This window comes from Dipodomys ordii, unplaced genomic scaffold (assembly GCF_000151885.1).
Source record: "Dipodomys ordii isolate 6190 unplaced genomic scaffold, Dord_2.0 Scaffold78, whole genome shotgun sequence".
NCBI lineage: Eukaryota > Metazoa > Chordata > Mammalia > Rodentia > Heteromyidae > Dipodomys > Dipodomys ordii.
The window spans coordinates 5,430,916-5,447,480 of record NW_012267294.1 but is presented as its reverse complement, the minus strand read 5'-3'; the positions used below and the strand labels follow the sequence as shown (position 1 = coordinate 5,447,480).

General features: G+C 58.0%; 1 protein-coding gene across 1 annotated transcript in view; it reads left to right on the top strand.

The window, feature by feature from the left end:
• Syt6 (synaptotagmin VI) overlaps positions 1-16,565 on the top strand; it is a 59,478-nt gene that overhangs the window by 32,540 nt on the left and 10,373 nt on the right. Inside the window, 1 exon segment of the mRNA XM_013024627.1 lies at positions 16,418-16,538. Coding sequence (XP_012880081.1) covers positions 16,418-16,538 — 121 coding nt within the window.

The window sequence follows — 16,565 nt, the reverse complement described above, 5'->3', positions numbered from 1 at the left end:
GGGAGATGGGGGAGGCTGACTTGAAGGAGAGCGGAGGGGGTGCAGGTCTGGGCTGTTCATGGACAGAATTAACCAGGGACGCCCCTGCAGTTCATGTTGGCTTTGTGCATGAGCGTGTTTGTGTGTGTGCATGTGCGTGCGTGAGTGCGTGTGCCAGTGCTGAGCTTTGAACTCAGTCGGGGCCTTGTGCTCTTGCTTAGTTTTCTTGCTCACAGATTACTCTGCCAACGCTGGCTGAGGGCTGGGACCCTCAGATCGCAGCCTCCTGAGTAGCTGGGATTACAGGTGTGAGCTGCCAGTGTCCATTTCAAGTTGGCTTTTTAGAGAAGGGAGGGCAGGTTTGGCAGAGACCTAGCAAGGCCGGGCCCAGGGCCCTGGTGTGTGTGCAGCGCCCTCCGGCCCCCAGGCGCAGGCTGGCTGAGCACCCGGCATCCTACCCGAGCTTCGGTGGTTTCCAGGGGTCTTCACGCCATGTGGTAGAGTGTCTCCCCAGTCAGTTGCTGACGCTGGGGGTGGTCCATTCTGGCTGTGGCCCTGGCCTCGGGGCTGTCCATGCTCAGTGTTTCTGTGTTGCATTTGTAAGGGAAGAGGCTGGGGAATCTGCTCTGATGGGCAAAGATAGAGAACTTGATTTGTTCAGCAAGAGAAAGTTCAGTGAGCACTAGGGGCATGGTGGGCGGGGGGAGCATGGTGGGCTCCGGGGGTCATGGTGGGCTGGGGGCAGGGAGTGGGAGGATTTTGTTATGGCCATGCCCCATGTCCTTATCTTTGTTTTCTTGAAATGACATGACCTAGAACAGCAGCCGGAGTGGCTGGCGGCCTGGCCTGCCAGCAGATGGGGCGGGCAGACGGGGCGGGCAGATGGGCGGGCAGACAAGGTTGAGCCTGTGCGTGCCAGCCACGGCCCGGGAGTCCTGTGCCGCAGATCACCTGAAGTTCATGTCTGTGCAGCCGTGGGGAAGGGAGCTGCTTGGCTCTGGGTGAAGCCACAGCCTGGGTGACGGGGCTGTGCGTGTGGGGTCTGCGCTGCTCAGTAGCCTCGCGCCCTCCAGCCCCGCCCCCTGCCCAGTGCCCTTCACCCTGTGCAGGAGCACAGCCTCGCCCCTGGGCAGGCCGTCTGTTCCCGAGCCTCCCGAGCTGTGACCCCAGTGGCTATCCCCAGCCCAGCCTCAGAGTCCTGCTCCATCTCCTCAGCATGCATGGACACGGGCCACTGGCCCTCAGGGCCCTGCCCAGGCCCTCACAGAGGTGGGCGCCGTGTGCACAGCTGTGGGCCCAGAGGGCCATGCCGGGCAAGGAGGATGGGCGGGGAGACCCCAAGAGGTGACGGGTTCCCATGGGAGCCGGGGGGGGCAAAGGGGGGGAGGAGGAGCACACCCCCGCAGGGCCTGGGCTTGCTTGTCCTGACTCCTGTGCCCGGCCCAACCTGTCCACCTCTTGGGGCCTCCTGAAGGCCTCCTCCATGAGGCCTTCCAGTCGCCCAGCCTCCAGCATCTCCCTAGGGAAGGAACGGGCACAGCTGTGTCCCACACCCACTCTCCTGGGTCCCCTTCCCACAGAGCCAAAGAGCCTGGAGGCAGCTGATTTAATGCCATTTTAGATCCGTACCACTGTGCAAGGAAAGATCTTCAGGCAGCCGGAGTCGGGTGGGGGTAACCTGGGAGGGCTTCCTGGAGGAGAAGCTCCAAGAAGTCTGTTGGCTTGGGGGAGGCAGAGGCCCAGCCTGTGTGTTTGGCACGGCTCAAACACTTGGCTTCTTTTGGGGTGGCAGAAGCTGGCCAGCCAGACTGAATGCTTCAGACGCCTGGACCAGAGCGGAGGCCAAGGAACTCCAGCTGAGCCAAAGTTCAGGCACCATGCCCCAGTGGCGGCTTCTACTTACTTGTTTTTGTGCTGGTACTGAGGCTTGAACTCAGGAAGTTGCAGTCTTACTGAGCTTTTGTGCTCAAGGCTGACTCTACCACTTGAGCCACAGCTCCACTCCTAGGTTTTGCTGGTTCAGTGGAGGTCAGAGTCTCATGGACTTCTACACCTGGGCTGACTTTGAACTGCGATCCTCAGAGCTCAGCCTCCTGAGCAGCTGGGATGACAGGCGTGGACCCCCTGCACCCAGCCTGTTGGCTTCTTGAGCATGATAGTTTTGGACTCGGGCCTGGCCAGTGCAGCCTGGCAGGTCCACGCCCAAGGCCTAAGCCGATTTGAGGAAGCGAAGGCTGAGTGCATCTGGCTGTCTCCCAGCCCCTGAGTACCGAGCTTGATGCCAGGGCCTGGGAAGCGTTGGGAGCCCAGCTCTTCTTTAATTGCAAATCTAAGCCACAGGGACTCAGGCTCCCAGTCTCCAATGAATACCCAGCACCACTGAGGGTCTGTCAGGCACAGGCTCCGGCCTCCCGCTGAGTCCAGAAACCTGCCTCCAGGAGAGAAAGGAGGGAGTTCATAGCATCCATTCCAGCCCTGGGCCAGGCCTCCCTGTTGGGCATGTCTGAGCCTCCGCTGGTCCTGGGCCCTTCCCAGAGGTGCCACCATCTCCGGGTGACAAAGCCCCCCTGCCCTTCTCTCTCCCCGGAAGCATCACTATTTCTATATAAAGCCGTGGATACATGATTATAATGGAGCCGCCGCCAGCACCGTGCTGACATCCGTGATCTGGTGGTGATTGCCACAGAGGCCTTGGGCCAGCGTGCATCTGTCCTGCATGCTCTGGAGCTCAGCTCTGCACACAGAGTATCTCTGCCGTGGCAGGAGATGGAGGCTGGAACGAAGGCCATCAAGGGTACGTGTGTGAGCCAGGGACTGGCCACGCCTGGAACCCTAACTGCTCGGGAGGCTGAGATCTGAGGAATGGGGTTCAAATCCAGCCCAGGCAGGAAAGTCCATGAGATTCTGATCTCCAAATGAACCAGCAAAACGCTTCTGGCTCAAATAGTAAAGCACTTGCCTTGAGCAAAAGTGCTGTGTCAGAGTGCAGGGCCCTGAATTTCAGCCCAGTAGAAAGAGAAAGAAAAAAAAAAGGGAGGGAGGAGGATGGGAGGGAACAGGAAGAAAGGAAGGAGGGAGGGAAGGAAAGGAGAAGAAAGAAGGACATTAGGAAGGAGGGAAGGAGAGAGGGAGGGAGGAAGGAAAGAAGGAAGGAGCCCTGGCCTTTTATGATTGTCCTCAAGCAAGCATGGAAATAACAGCTCAGCATTAGATGACTTAGCAGGGTGGTCCACAGAGAAACTGGGGTGTTTGGGTTTGAAACCAAGCCTTCAGTGGAGCCCTGGCCAGGACCCTCTACACCAGAGGGCGGCGCGGCCAGGTCGCTCCTCAGGCCGGGAACTTGACCCCTGTGGCCGGAGTCCTAGGGCTGTGCTCTCCTTGGCAGTCTGCTTAGCTTCTCTTGTTTGGCTCAAAATCGGTTTCTCATTTTTATTTTTGGAGGGGGCTGTGGGCAGCTTTGGGACTGGCCCTTGGACAACTGTCAATGCCCCAGCATCTTCCCGGGCTTTCACGCTCATTATTCTCATTTAATGTTGATGGAGTGCAGAGCCTTGGGCTGGGCCATGGCGTCCCCTCCCCCCTCTCCCCCCTTCCCCCTCTCCCCCCTCCGTGCCCGCGGTCAGCTGTGAGTCGTTGGGTCACCATGCACAGCTCCCAGAGGCCCCAGCCCCTAGCGGATATCCCCAAAGGGGCCGCTTGGGGCTTGGGGCTCAGCCCTCACCCCGAGGGACAGGGGGCCATCCATCAGGAGCCTGTGTTTGCGTCTCCCACGAGCCCTCAGGCAGAACACCAGGTGTGGAAGAGACAGGCGCTCCATGGATGGGCATTGACTGGAGGTTTCGAGCAAGTGAAAATGGAACCTGAGGAACACAATCGTGTGAACGGGAAAGGAGAGACACAGCAGTGAGAGAGGAAGGGAGCAGGCAAGCTGGGGCTCCTGCCGTCCAAACAGGAGGGGAGATCCGCCATGTGCGGTGATGGTCCTGAAAGAGGAACAGAGCTTCAACGAGATGGCGGCACATGGAGGACAGGCTGGTTTTGAAAGGACGTGGTGACTGTCGGAGGGCGAGCTGTCCTGAGAGACTGTGTGGTTTTAGACCTGGTCACTTGAACTCCCTAGGGAAGTCGGTTTCCATGGGGATGGGGACAGGGGCGGGCCCATGGGGGTCCCATGAAAAGCCAGTGAGTCCGGAGAGGAGAGGATGCGGGACAGAGAGGATGCGGGGACTACGGCCTTGCACCCCCACCCGAGGCGGGAGTCACGGGTCCCCAAGGGGCCGCAGGGGTCCCTTGTGCCCCGTGTCTCGGTGCAGCTGCCTGATTACCACCGCGGCTGCTCATTTACCCCCCACTCCTGCGGGCCTGGCCTCATTATCATCATCATTCTCCAGGCTGTTCTCCCTGAACCCTCCTCCCCGCCTCCCCTCTCCTCCCACCCCCACCCCAACGCAGAACCAGGTCCCAGAAATGAGGCTCACTGTGTGTCCAGCCTCCAGTCCAATGCCAGTAGAGCCCTGGATTTTCTGGGATTCAAATCCACCCAGGACCCAGAAAAAAAGGAGAGGAGTGAGGCCTTCACCTTTGCCCTGAAAGGCCGGGGCACAGGGTGTTCTCCCTGAGGAGGCCCTCAGCATTGGACGCCCCCTAGACACCTCAGCCCCAGCCAGTGGCTGGTGACTGCACAAAGCAGTCTGGACAAGCCCGCGGGCCTAGCCTGGTGCTCTGCACTCCCTGTGGGAATTCCTTGCCTCTTGGTACAACAGATACCCAATCCTCCCCTTCCTGAGCGTGAATAGAAAATCACTAGACAGCAAGCTGGACATCAATGGAGACCTCTTCCTTCCTCAGCCAGGACCCCTGTGCCCCGCCCCCTCCCTCCACACCCATCACCTGCTAACTCTGGTGACAGCGCCCTTCCCCCCCCTTCTCCCTCACTGTCCTGGACATCACTCACGGGAGGGGACTGCGCTGAGCTTCTTAGAGCAGAGAGAAGCATCATGAGTGGGCATGGCCAGAAATAGCCACCAACTTGGAAATGTTGGGATCATTCCTGGGGTGTGGTGGGGCTCTCATGTTCTTGTTCAGGGATCTGGCTCCATGTTCTCTGCAGGGATCTGGCTCCATGTTCTCTGCAGGGATCTGGCTCTGTGTTCTCTGCTCCTGTACAGGGATCTGGCTCCATGTTCTCTGCAGGGATCTGGCTCCATGTTCTGTGCAGGGATCTGGCTCCATGTTCTCTTGTACAAGGATCTGGCTCTGTGTTCTCTGCAGGGATCTGGCTCCGTGTTCTCTGCTCCTGTACAGGGATCTGGCTCCGTGTTCTCTGCAGGGATCTGGCTCCGTGTTCTTTGCTCTTGTGCAGGGATCTGGCTCCATGTTCTCTGCAGGGATCTGGCTCCGTGTTCTCTGCTCCTGTACAGGGATCTGGCTCCAGGTTCTCTGCTCTTGTGCAGGGATCCGGCCCTGTGTTCTTGGGGACTTTGGGGAGGTCAAGGCCTGACCATGCCTCAAAGGCGATTTGGTTCAACTTTCACTTGACTGAGCTAAGATGATATAAGTCCCACAGCTTGCCCTGGTGACTCAGCCAGTCTGGGCTGTGGGGACTCATATGTATCCTTCCAACCATCCTAGAAACCTAGGGTGCTTCCCCAGGGAATCCTCTTGCCCTGGCTTTTTCCTCACTCCTCATCCACCTTTATATCCCCAAGACCCTGTCCACTAATTGCCTTCATTCTGTGAAGTGGCCTCTGTCCTGTAGGGAGGAGGGAAGAAAAGAATCTGGAAGGAGGGTCAAAGGGCATGGAGCACAGACCCATCCTTCGCCACACCCCAACCCCCAGGCCAATATGACTGCAAACAACAAAGAATAAACTGTCAAGCCAGGCACTGGGGCTCACGCCTGTAATCCTAGCTACCCAGGAGGCTGAGATCTGAGGATCCCTGCTTGAAGCCATTCCAGGTGGGAAAGTCCATGAGACTTGGATTAACCACCCAAAAGCCAGACGTGGTAGAACACCAACCTTGGGTGAAAAACCTAAAGGAGAATGCCCAGCCCTGAGTTCAAGCCCCAGTACCCCACCACACACATGCACACACGCACACACACACATAGAACAAGCAATGTCTGTAGGAAAGACTGAGCCCATTTCTCAGTACCTTGGCGCTGAGCTAACCTAGACCAAAACGTCTCCATTGTCTATAAATACGTATGCGTTGGGGCTGCAGCACCTAGGCCAGCCCTGTCCAGTTGTTGGCATGTGTACGGTCAGTGATTCACATGCACATCTGGTCCTCCATCTCCGTCAGCTGACTCACAGCCGCACTAAGCTCTTGTGGGTGAACCGACACCGTCACACTCCTGAGCACCAGCTCCTCCGACAGGACCTCCAGACCACGGCGCCTGTGGCAGGGGAAGCCTGGGGGAGGGCCCGTGGCCACACCGCCTGGACCTCCTCAGTCCCGCCGACCACCCATCATTTCTAGCTCTGTGGGTCATGTCCAAACTTGCTTACAAGCATCTCCTTGACCTTGGAACTCTTGGAGCTGAGTGGGGAAGAGCTCTCGTGGTGACCACTGCGGCAAACCACGCTGCTGCCCACGCCGGTCCTCCCTGCTCCCCTGTGCCCTGTGCCGGACTCTGGTGTCACAGCTGATGCCCAAGTGCTCCTGTGTTACCCTTAGCGCCCAGCTGAGGTGACCCACACACCCACTCAGAGCCACAGGCCCATAACCAGAAAGTACCAAGCCCTGTATCATGTGCCCAAATCTTCCTTTTCTACCCCTCAAGATGAGCCCCAAATCTTCTTGTTCTACCCCTTAAGATATACCCTGAATCTTTTTCTTCCACTTAAGCTGACTATGAGTGCCCTTCCCAAGAGTTCTGCACTGGTGTACATGCTCAGCCTCTGCTGGCTCCCATTTCCAGACCTTTCTGAAATATCAGTATCTTCTTTGTGTGTGTGTGTTTGTGTGTGTTTATGTGTGTGTGTGTGCTGGTACTGGATTTGAACTCAAGGCCTTGCACTCTTGCTTGGCTTTTTTACTCAAGGCCAATGCTCTAGAGCTGAGCCACAGCCCTACTTCTGCCTTTTAGTGGTTCATTGGAGATAAGAGTCTCAAGGGCTGTGCTGCCCGGGTTGGATTTGAACCACGATCCTCAGCTCTCAGCCTCCTGAGTAGCTAGGATGACAGGCGTGAGCCACCGGTGTCTGGATTTGAGGTGGCTCTTGAAGGGAAAGCATGCAAAGCAAACTCTTGTTGTTTCTGGGTCTGTAGAGTAGGTTTTTGGAGAAAAAGCAGCTGGGAAAATCTGGCTGCAAATACCTCTATAATTCTAAATCCTGCTGACAAGACTTTTTCTGTTTTATTTTATTTTTTTTAAGAAAATTCCATCCAGGCTGGGAAGACACCCAGATCTTTCAGGGAGAAGTGTTCCCTAAGGAAGAATATTTCCTGGCCTCCTGATGGGGGAATTTTTAACCAGAGAAACTGAACTCTTTTTATGCACATGCACATGCATGCGCACGCGCACACACACACACATACACACACACACACACACACACACACACACTGGACCAGAGACACATTTGAGAACAGTTATCATGATTTTTTTGAAGGGCGGGGTTGTGCCAGTTCTGGGACTTAAACTCAGAGCCTGGGCCCTGTTCCTCAGCTTTTTAGCTCAAGATGGGCACTCTACCACTTGAGCCACACCTCCACTTTAGGCTTTCTGCTGGTTAATTTCGGACAAGAGTCTCGTGGACTTTCTTGCCCAGAATGGCTTTGAACCGGGATCCTCAGATATCAGATTCCTGAGTAGCTAGGATTATGGGCGGGTGTGAGCCACTTGCCTTCCCATGCTCTTCTGCTGGCCCCTCTCTGCCCCAGCGGACTGCACCTATCAGAAGAGGGAGCTTCTCCAAGAGAAGGATTTCCTGGGGACGCTGTGCCCTAAGGTGGCCATGGCTTGTTAATACCCAGAGGGCTGTGTTGCTCCTCAATTGGGGTGGGGGGGAGAGCGCCATGGGCTCCTGGAGCAGAAGAAATGAGAAAAGACAGAAAGAGAGTCAGGAAGGCAGGGGCCAGGCTCCTGAAACCCAAGTTCCCGTAAGCAAGTTTACTTATTAGGTTTAGCACAGGGAAGGTTGCTGTAGCTCCGAGCAGGCCGGTTCTGTAGAAAACAAGGTTGTAACACATTGTGTTGTCACAGTCCTCAGCTTATGAAGGAGTCCACTCACATGGCAGCGGGAAGCAGTAATTACTGCCAAGCTCTGCAGCCTGACCACGAATTGATCTTACTCCCTTTGTTTCGGCCTCAGGGGAGCCACTGCTCAGCCCTCTGAGGCCTGGTGGGGCTGGCTTCCAATCCTTTTCTGATCTGACAGCCCCCTGCAGAGTTCCCTACAATGGCCTTTGGAACAAGCCCAGTCCTTGGCCCCCCCCCCAGGCTGTCTCTGGAGAGATCACCCCTACTTCGCTCCCATGAAGTGGGGGCGCCAGCGAGAGCTGTTCATGGGCCGGCAGGAGGCAGCCACAGTCCACAAGGCCCACAGGCCTTAGGGTCCCAGGGCAGACGTGATCCAGCTCTCCAGACACGGGGAGCTGAGCAGGCCTGGGGTCAGAGCCAGGCCTCAGAACAACCTCTGCCCTGGGGCTGGGGTTAGGATGAAGGGAAGCCTGAGTGACACCAGGCTCTCCAAGAGCTGCGTGTTCATTAAGAGCTCTTCAAGTTTGCTGTAACACTAACCCTTCTCCATTCTGTAAGAATCCACGTTTGCACTGGGTTTCTTTGTTCTGTTTTTGGCAGTACTGGTGTTTGACCTCAGCTTTCTTTCTGTGGCGTGCTGTATTTCCTTTATATTCTAAAATATCCAAATGATGTACGACTGTAGTCACTGGCCTTGAACTGAGGAAGGGTAAAATAAATTCGAGTCATATGGTGTTTAGAGAAACCGACCTCAGTTTAGAATGTCCTCAGCCTTCCTGATCTATAAAATGTGAAAACTGGGTCCTGGTGGTGGCCGCGACCTGTGACACCAGCTACTCGCCATGGAGAGAGGGAGGCTGGGCAGAAAGGCAGTGAGATTCCCAACCAGCACAAAGCTGGACATGGAGGCGTGGTTCAAATGGTACAAGGCCAGCACTGAGCATAAAAGCCGAAGGAGAGCACCCAGGCCCTGAGTTCAAGCCCTAGTACCAGGACCCCCCCCCCACACACACATACACACACACCACGAGTAACTGTGTCACACACTCTCTAGTCAGCGTTTGAAGCGTTGGGGAAAGCAAGACAGCAGGCAGTGGCAATGTGAGTTCTTGCTGGACTTTTGTCTGGGCTGGCCTTGAATCGCAATCCTCCAGCCTCCCCAGAGCGGCTGTGATTACAGGTGTGTACTACCATCCTCAGCAAAGCCTTGGCTTCCTGATCTGGAACTGAGAGGGGGAGCTGGGCTGTAGTGTGCACTGCCATCCGGGCTCTGCAGTGCGCCCGTCCGGGCTCTGCAGTGCGCCCCGGCTGGCCGGGAATGCTTTAGGAGCTTGAGTGAGGTGAGCCATTGATGCTCGGCTCCTGCTGTAGGCGATCTGATCGCAGGCTCAGAGGAGCCAGCCTGGCCTGGGAAACCTGTGATCCTCTCATTCCAAGGCTTGGGAAGAAAGCCAGGATCTTCAGGGAAAAGGGGAGGTCTTATTCCCGGTTGGGACTGCTTCCCCGTGGTCCCACGCTGTCTGTGGCTAGTGTGGTGGGAGAAGCCTGGGGTAGGGGGGAGGCTGAGGAAGTGGGGGAAGCAGAGGTGTCCACAAGGAGGCCAGGACACACCGGCCTCCCTGGGATGAGGAGCCTCTGTGACCAGACCTCTGGCCTCCTCTCCACAGCAGGAGCTGGGTTCCAGGCAGGCCCGGTCCCAGCCAGTAGCTTTCCCAGGCTCCTCAGGGCCCTTTAGGAGAAGGAGGGATCTGGAAAGTTCTGTGGTGGTGGTGCCCAGCAGCTGTGGCACCTCCCAAACTCCTGGTCCCTGTCCTCCAACCCCCCCCCGGGCCTCCCGGCCTGGTCTCCCCCCTCATCGCTCAGCCTCTCTGCTCCTGGTGTCTGGAAATAACCATTCATGTCATCTGCTCACCGGCAGGCACCATTAGCCGCCGCTGGCAGAACACACAGCCTATAATTTCGGGAGGAGTTACAGTATTAAGGCAATTTGGCATCTCAGCCTCGTTCCCAACGTGCAGAGGGAAGGGGCCGGGGCCTGCCTCCGTGCCCCCCGCCCCCTGTCAGCCTCGGGTCCTGTCCCCCTCCTCCACCCTCCCACCCCCACCCCTGGCATCTTCTCCCTCCCTGTGATGCCAGCCCCGGTCGGCCATCAGACACAGTGCCACATGCTACCCAGCAGGGAGCTCCCTCCATCCACACGGCTCCTGATTTTATGGGAGCATCTGGTACTGTGGCAGAGCTCACAGCTGAGTTCACCCCAGCCTGAGGCTCAGGCTAGCGGCCCGAGCGCCAGCAGCAAGGCCTGAACCCTGCAGGGGCCGCTGAGACCCCGCGCCTGCTGAAGGGCGGCAGGGTGGAGCACAGAGCCCGTCCTTCTGGGAGGGAGAGAGGGGCAGCCTGCACCCCAAACAGCAGGCAGGGATTCGAACCCCAAACCTTGTGAAGGCATGTGCAGACTCCCGCGCCAGACGTGCAGACGTGCTGAGGACTGGAGCCCAGCTTCCCACAGCTCTGGCCTGCCGTGGGTCTGTCTCCATGAAGCCAGAGTGCCAGCCAAGCTTGCAGGGTGGAGGAGACAGAGGGGGCTGGGAAGAGGAGGGGTGGGGTGAGGCAGGGACAGGCTTTGAGGCAGAGTGCTCCGGCTGGGGTGCAGCAGGAGGGGACAGGGGTGTCGACGGCCCTGCCCAAGGCCACACGTCCTGTGCTGTTCTAAGGTGCCAAACACTAGGAGTGTGGAGTAGGTTTTTCAGTGAGGTCCTGCGTGGGAGCTGGGACAGGAGCTGACCTTGGGCTGGGGTCCACAGTGGGAGGCACCTCCAACACCCTGAGGGCCGCAGGCCAGGCCCTTACCCATGCAGGACCCAAGGAAGCAAGTCAAAGTCCAAGCCAGCACCAGTGGCTCAGCCTGGAATCCATCCACTCCAGAGGCTGAGATCTGAGGACCACAGCTCAAAGCCAGCTGTGCGAAACAGTCCACGAGACTCTTACTGCCAGCTAACCAGCAAGAGGCTAGAAGGGAGATGTGGCTCAAGTAGTAGAGCTCCACCTTGGGCAAAAAAGCCAAGGGGGAGCTTGAGGTCCTGGGTTCAAGCCCCAGAGCAAACCCATAAAATAAAACTTGCTTTTGAGCTCCTGAGCCACTTGGCAGGGTTGGAGCCATCCTGCAGGGCTGGGTGCCCCTGTGGGGGCACTGCCCCTCCCCTCCCCGGGAACCACATGAGGCCAGGAGGGACCGCACACTCTCACCGTGGGTTTTCGCTCCCCCCGCCCCCGGCCCCGGGATGTCCGTGAAGATGCTGGGCCTGGACGCTGATCTCTAAGGGACCAGAATCCCCCAGACTGCTCTGCTCAGCTCCCACCTCGCCCCCCCCCCGCGGGCCTCCCCCTCCCCACAGGCCCTCCTCCCCCCCCTCCGCAGGCCTCCCCCCCAAGCCTCCCTCCTGCTCCCTCTCCGCCCACCTTCTCCCAGGAGCAGTGACTCACCGCCCCTGCCAGGAGGTGGGAGCAGCTGCATGCAAGGCAAGTTCAGAGGGGAGCTGAGGACGAGGACACCTCCATGACCACCTTGTCCCTCCCCTCCTTCCCTCCTTGTCCCTTCCTCCCTCCCTCCCTTCCCACCTTGTCCCTTCCTTTCCTCCCTCCCTTCCCACCTTATCCCTTCCTCCCCCCCTTCCCACCATGTCTTTTCCTTCCCCCCTCTACTTCCCACCTTACTCCCCTCCCCAACCCCCCTGCTTCCCACATTTTCCCTTCCTCCCCTCCCCGCGCCTCTCCCCTCCCTGCCCCCCCTCCCGCTTCCCACCTGTCCCTTCCAGCTGGCCATCGTCACCTGCTGCAAGACTCAGGCCAAGAGCGCACTGCACAGGGAGGCCGAGGGGTGAGGCCGCTCCTTCCACAGTGGGCCCAAGCGGCCAGAACACCCAAAGGCCTGGCTATGGACCAGCCATGGCCCAGCCTGGCCACGCCCAGCCATGGCCCGGCCACCCTGCACTCCCACTGGGCCTGGCAGCGCTGTCCCGCCCACCATGGACTCACCCCCCCCACAGACTCACACTCAGATCCCACCCACCAAGGACTCACACTCACACACACACACACACACACACACACACACCGCCCACCACGGACTCACATCCCTGTCCACCAGGGACTTATACTCACCCCCCTGCTCACCACGGACTCACACCCCTGTCCACCAGAGACTCACACTCACCCCCCTGCCCACCAGGAACTCACACCATCACTACCACCCACCAGGGACTCACACCCTGCCCACCAGGGACTCACACTCAGCCCCGCCTGTGTGCACAGCAGTGCTGGGGAGATGGGCCGTGTCTGACTCCCGCCTTCTCTGCCAGCCCCTCATCCGAGGGTCACCGGTCCAGCCGCCTCCACTCAGCTGTGCCTCACAGTTCACTTTGCCACGGGGGCTACTGGGCGCCCTCCCCAAAGTGAGACATGAGGCCGGGGTTGGGGCGGGAGGGGAGGAAACACATCAAGCGGGCCCAGCCCAGCCCGAGGGACGCAGGCAGGGACAGACGGCGGTGCCCACCCAATGGAGGGGAAGCAGGGGGAGGCGCTGCGTGGGGGAGGCGCTGGGGGGAGGTGTGGCCATTCTGGGGGAGCCTGCGGATGGGGTCATAGGGATAGAATGGGGGCTCCTACCTCAGGTCCACCCCTATAGCTGTTGGGCACCATGTGTCCCCGGCCACCCCAGGTGGGATACAGGTGAGCACACGGGCTTTTAATAACATGCAAGCACCTGGCGCACGGCCCTGGGAGTGAGGCTGGCAGGAAGGCGGGCGCCGGCTTGGAGGGGGGCCATGGCGCTCTCCGGGGACAGTGGGTATGCCCTTATGGTGCTGTCCTCTGAGCAACAGCACCCTGTGGTGCTAACACCCGGTAGATGAGTGTGTGTGTGTGTGTGTGTGTGTGTGTGTGTGTGTGCATACTCACGTGTGTGCGCGCTCCCTCGGGCTCCAGTCCTGAGGCTTGAACTCAGGGCCTGGGTGCTGACCCTGAGCTTTTCTGCTCAAGACTGGTGCTCTACCACTTGAGCCACAGCACCAGTTCCAGTTTTTTGCTGGCTCATGGGAGATGCAAGTCTCATGGACCTTCCTGTTAAACTCTCCAGGACTTGCCACGTGCCAAACAGTAAAGCATGCCATCTTTGCCCAGCCTCCCGGCCTGCCCTGCCCTCTGGCCCTGCCCTGCCCCTACCTGTTAGCACCCACAGTTATGTACAAGCACTTCTGGGCACGCCAGCCTTGCTCCCGGCACAAACTGCCTCCCATAACCGTGAATGGAGGCTGCATCGGCTCTCAGGATGCTGCCTCGCCCCTGGGGCCAAGCTGGCCCCGCGGCCTCTTCTCCAGGCTCCTCAGCCCAGAGTGACGCAGCAGCACTTCCTGCCAGTGCTTCTGGATCCTTCTAGGTCTCCGGTGACGCCTTTGCTAAAGAGGAGAAAAGCCACCAGGCGCTTCGTGACTGAGATGCAAGTGTTTTCAAAGAGAGCAGCAGTAGGCTCTCTGGCTCAGCCTGGGCAGACGGACACTGCTGTTGTGCAGATGGTGGCCCGAGAAGACTCCTGGCAAGAAGCCACAAGTAAAGGTGTGGCTTGAGTGGTAGAGGGCCAACCTTGAGTGAAACAGAAACAAATAAAAGCAATTAAAAGCAGGGTCCTGGATTTCCAGCTCCAATACTGGCCCAAAAGGACAACCCAGTCCTCCCTGTCCGTCTTGTGCATGCTAGAGCAATACGCACTCTCGCCACTAAGCTGTGCGAAGTGCAAGATGCGGGTGAGGAAAGACTCCAGTGACTTGTGTGAGCTGTATAGCCTGAGGCGCTGCAGGCGGGGGGACGGGTGCTGGGGGGGACACTGAGTCAGGGACAGGCGGGGGACGGGTGCTGGGGGGGTACACTGAGTCAGGGACAGGCAGGGGACGGGTGCTTGGGGGGGGCAGGCGGGCAGACAGACCCTGAGGTACAGTCAGGTGCAGAATCATCTTGGCCTGGAGAGGCAAAGGTCACCAAATGCACATCAGCCATGCAGAGCAGGGCAGGTAGAGGGGAGGAAAGCAGGCTCAGCTCGTACCAGCCCGGTGCAAGCTGAGCTGCTATCCTTGTTCAGAAAGCAAACTGCTAAGCACTTGATGCTTCTAAATTTCTCAAGGTGGTCGCTTCTTCCGGGGTTTGGTGGGGCTTGGGGCGCCTACTTCAGAGGTTTGTGCTAAGGATCCCTGAGAAAAAAACATCAGCAAAGACCTTGGCAGAGGAAAGCAGGCTGCTATTGAAGGATCCCTGGGAGTTTTCTAAAGTAAATAAAGAGAGGTCTGGTCTGGGGCTCACATGTGCAATCCTGGCTAGCTGGAAGGCTTGGGGGTGGGGAGGGGAATGGTTGTTTGTATGGGCAGCAAAGCTTATGAGATCTTAGCTGATCACTGGTTTGGTGGCTATCATACTAGCAACCCGGGAGGATGTCAGTTCCAGACCAGCCTTATCAGGAAGATCCATGAGACCCCATTTCAGTGGAGGAAACCGGGCCTAATGATGTGTGTTTTGCAATGATGAGAAGCAAAAGTAGGACGACTCGGGGCCAGGTGTGCACCTGGGCAGGAAGTGTGAAACGATGCAAAACAAGTGTGACTCGGTGGATGTTTCCACAGGTCCTGAAGGAGCACTCAGCACCACCAGGAGCTGAATAAACATAGGGGACAAAGCCCTGATTCTTGATTCTCGCCCCCAGAGCTGCCAGGGGCTCCTGCCCCAAGACTCTGCACAGACAAAGCCCCACATGATGTGGATTGCTGGCACTGCAGGGGCCAGGTTCCTGGGTATTGGAAGGGGGGCTGGTTGTGGAAAGTTTCACCGCCCTAGTGGAAATTCCATGGCTGGGGGTCTTCTGGCACTAGTTCTGGGCTTTGATTGGGGGCCAGGGGTGGTAGGTAGACCAGAAGCATGGGGGCAGGAAAGGGAGGGAGCTGACGCCTCCTAGAGGAGAATATGCTCAGGCTAATTCTCGGGTGGGCCAATATTCCAGAAGTTTCCAGTTGGAGGTGGGCTGCCCTGGGAACCTTGGTGTCTTCCTCAATTCCTCTTTCTCAGAAGTCAGGAAAAACCCAACAGCTACGACTTTCTCCAAGGTCATTTCGTATCTCCCTTCTCTGCTGGAAATTTGTCTGCTTGATGTTTTTGACCAACTTCATTTCCTTTTCCTTTTTAATATTCATTTCTCTTTTTAATACTGTGCTGGACCCCATACAATGTAAGTTGCATAGAGGAAGGGATTTCTCTCCTCTATGCCCCCGTATCTAGATTGTGTACTTAATACATAACAGTACGAGACTGAGTCAGTGAATTAATACAGGGCACACATAGAAGACTAAAACTTGTTATTTTGAACGAGGGACTTCTGAGGAGTGGAGTTGTACATGACATCTGAAATCAGAGTCTTCCCAAATCCTGACCCCCTCATCCAGCCTAGCTCTGGGAACCCTAAGGCAGGAAGCACCTCCATATGGTGGAGTTCCGAGACACCTGCCCCCCCCCCGCCTCAAGTCGTGGGTACCGGAGGAAAAACAGCCTGGCAGGATGCTCTCTGGTACAACAGATGGACACATTTGCCATCTTCCAAAGAAGGTGGTAGAATTTTGTAGGAAAAGGCGACCTCGTGGCCTAGCCGTGCTGACTCTGCTCCTCGCTGTTTGTTTTTGAAGGTTGATCGAATTAGGGGAAAAGGACAAAACCGATCCAAGGCGGGGCTCAGGCACTGGGTGGGGACGGCTCATTGGTTGGCACCCTGTCCTGAAAAGACGTGGATGCTGTGCTTCTCCCCACCCAGAGACAGTGGAGCCCAGAGAGGCCAGGAGGCTGCCACAGTGGAGGCCTGGGTGCCGGCTGAGCCGAGGGGCAGAGTGGAGGGGAGCTGCAGCCTGTGGGCTGAGCACTTGTGCTGCCCAGGACAAGCTGACCACACACCTGGAGGGGGAGAGGAGTGGGGAGAGCCCGGATGGGGCCAGTCAGACCAGAGCAGACCGCAGGCAACCCAGACCTGATCGAAACGAAACATGAGAAGGGACGTTGCAAGGGAACCTTCTACCCCGCTCCCCCCAGACCTGGGATTCCTCACGGATCCCAGGGCCCATGTCCTTAAACTGGTGGCTCCAAGAGGCTTCCCCAAGGCCCCGGAGGGGTGCGGGCCTCACTGCCCTCCTGTCTGCTTCCCTGCAGGAAAGCGTGGACTTGGGAGAGATCATGTTCTCCCTCTGCTACCTGCCCACGGCCGGCAGGCTCACCCTCACCGTGATCAAATGCCGCAACCTCAAGGCCATGGACATCACAGGCTACTCAGGTACTCCCCTCCCCCGTGCCCCCAGCC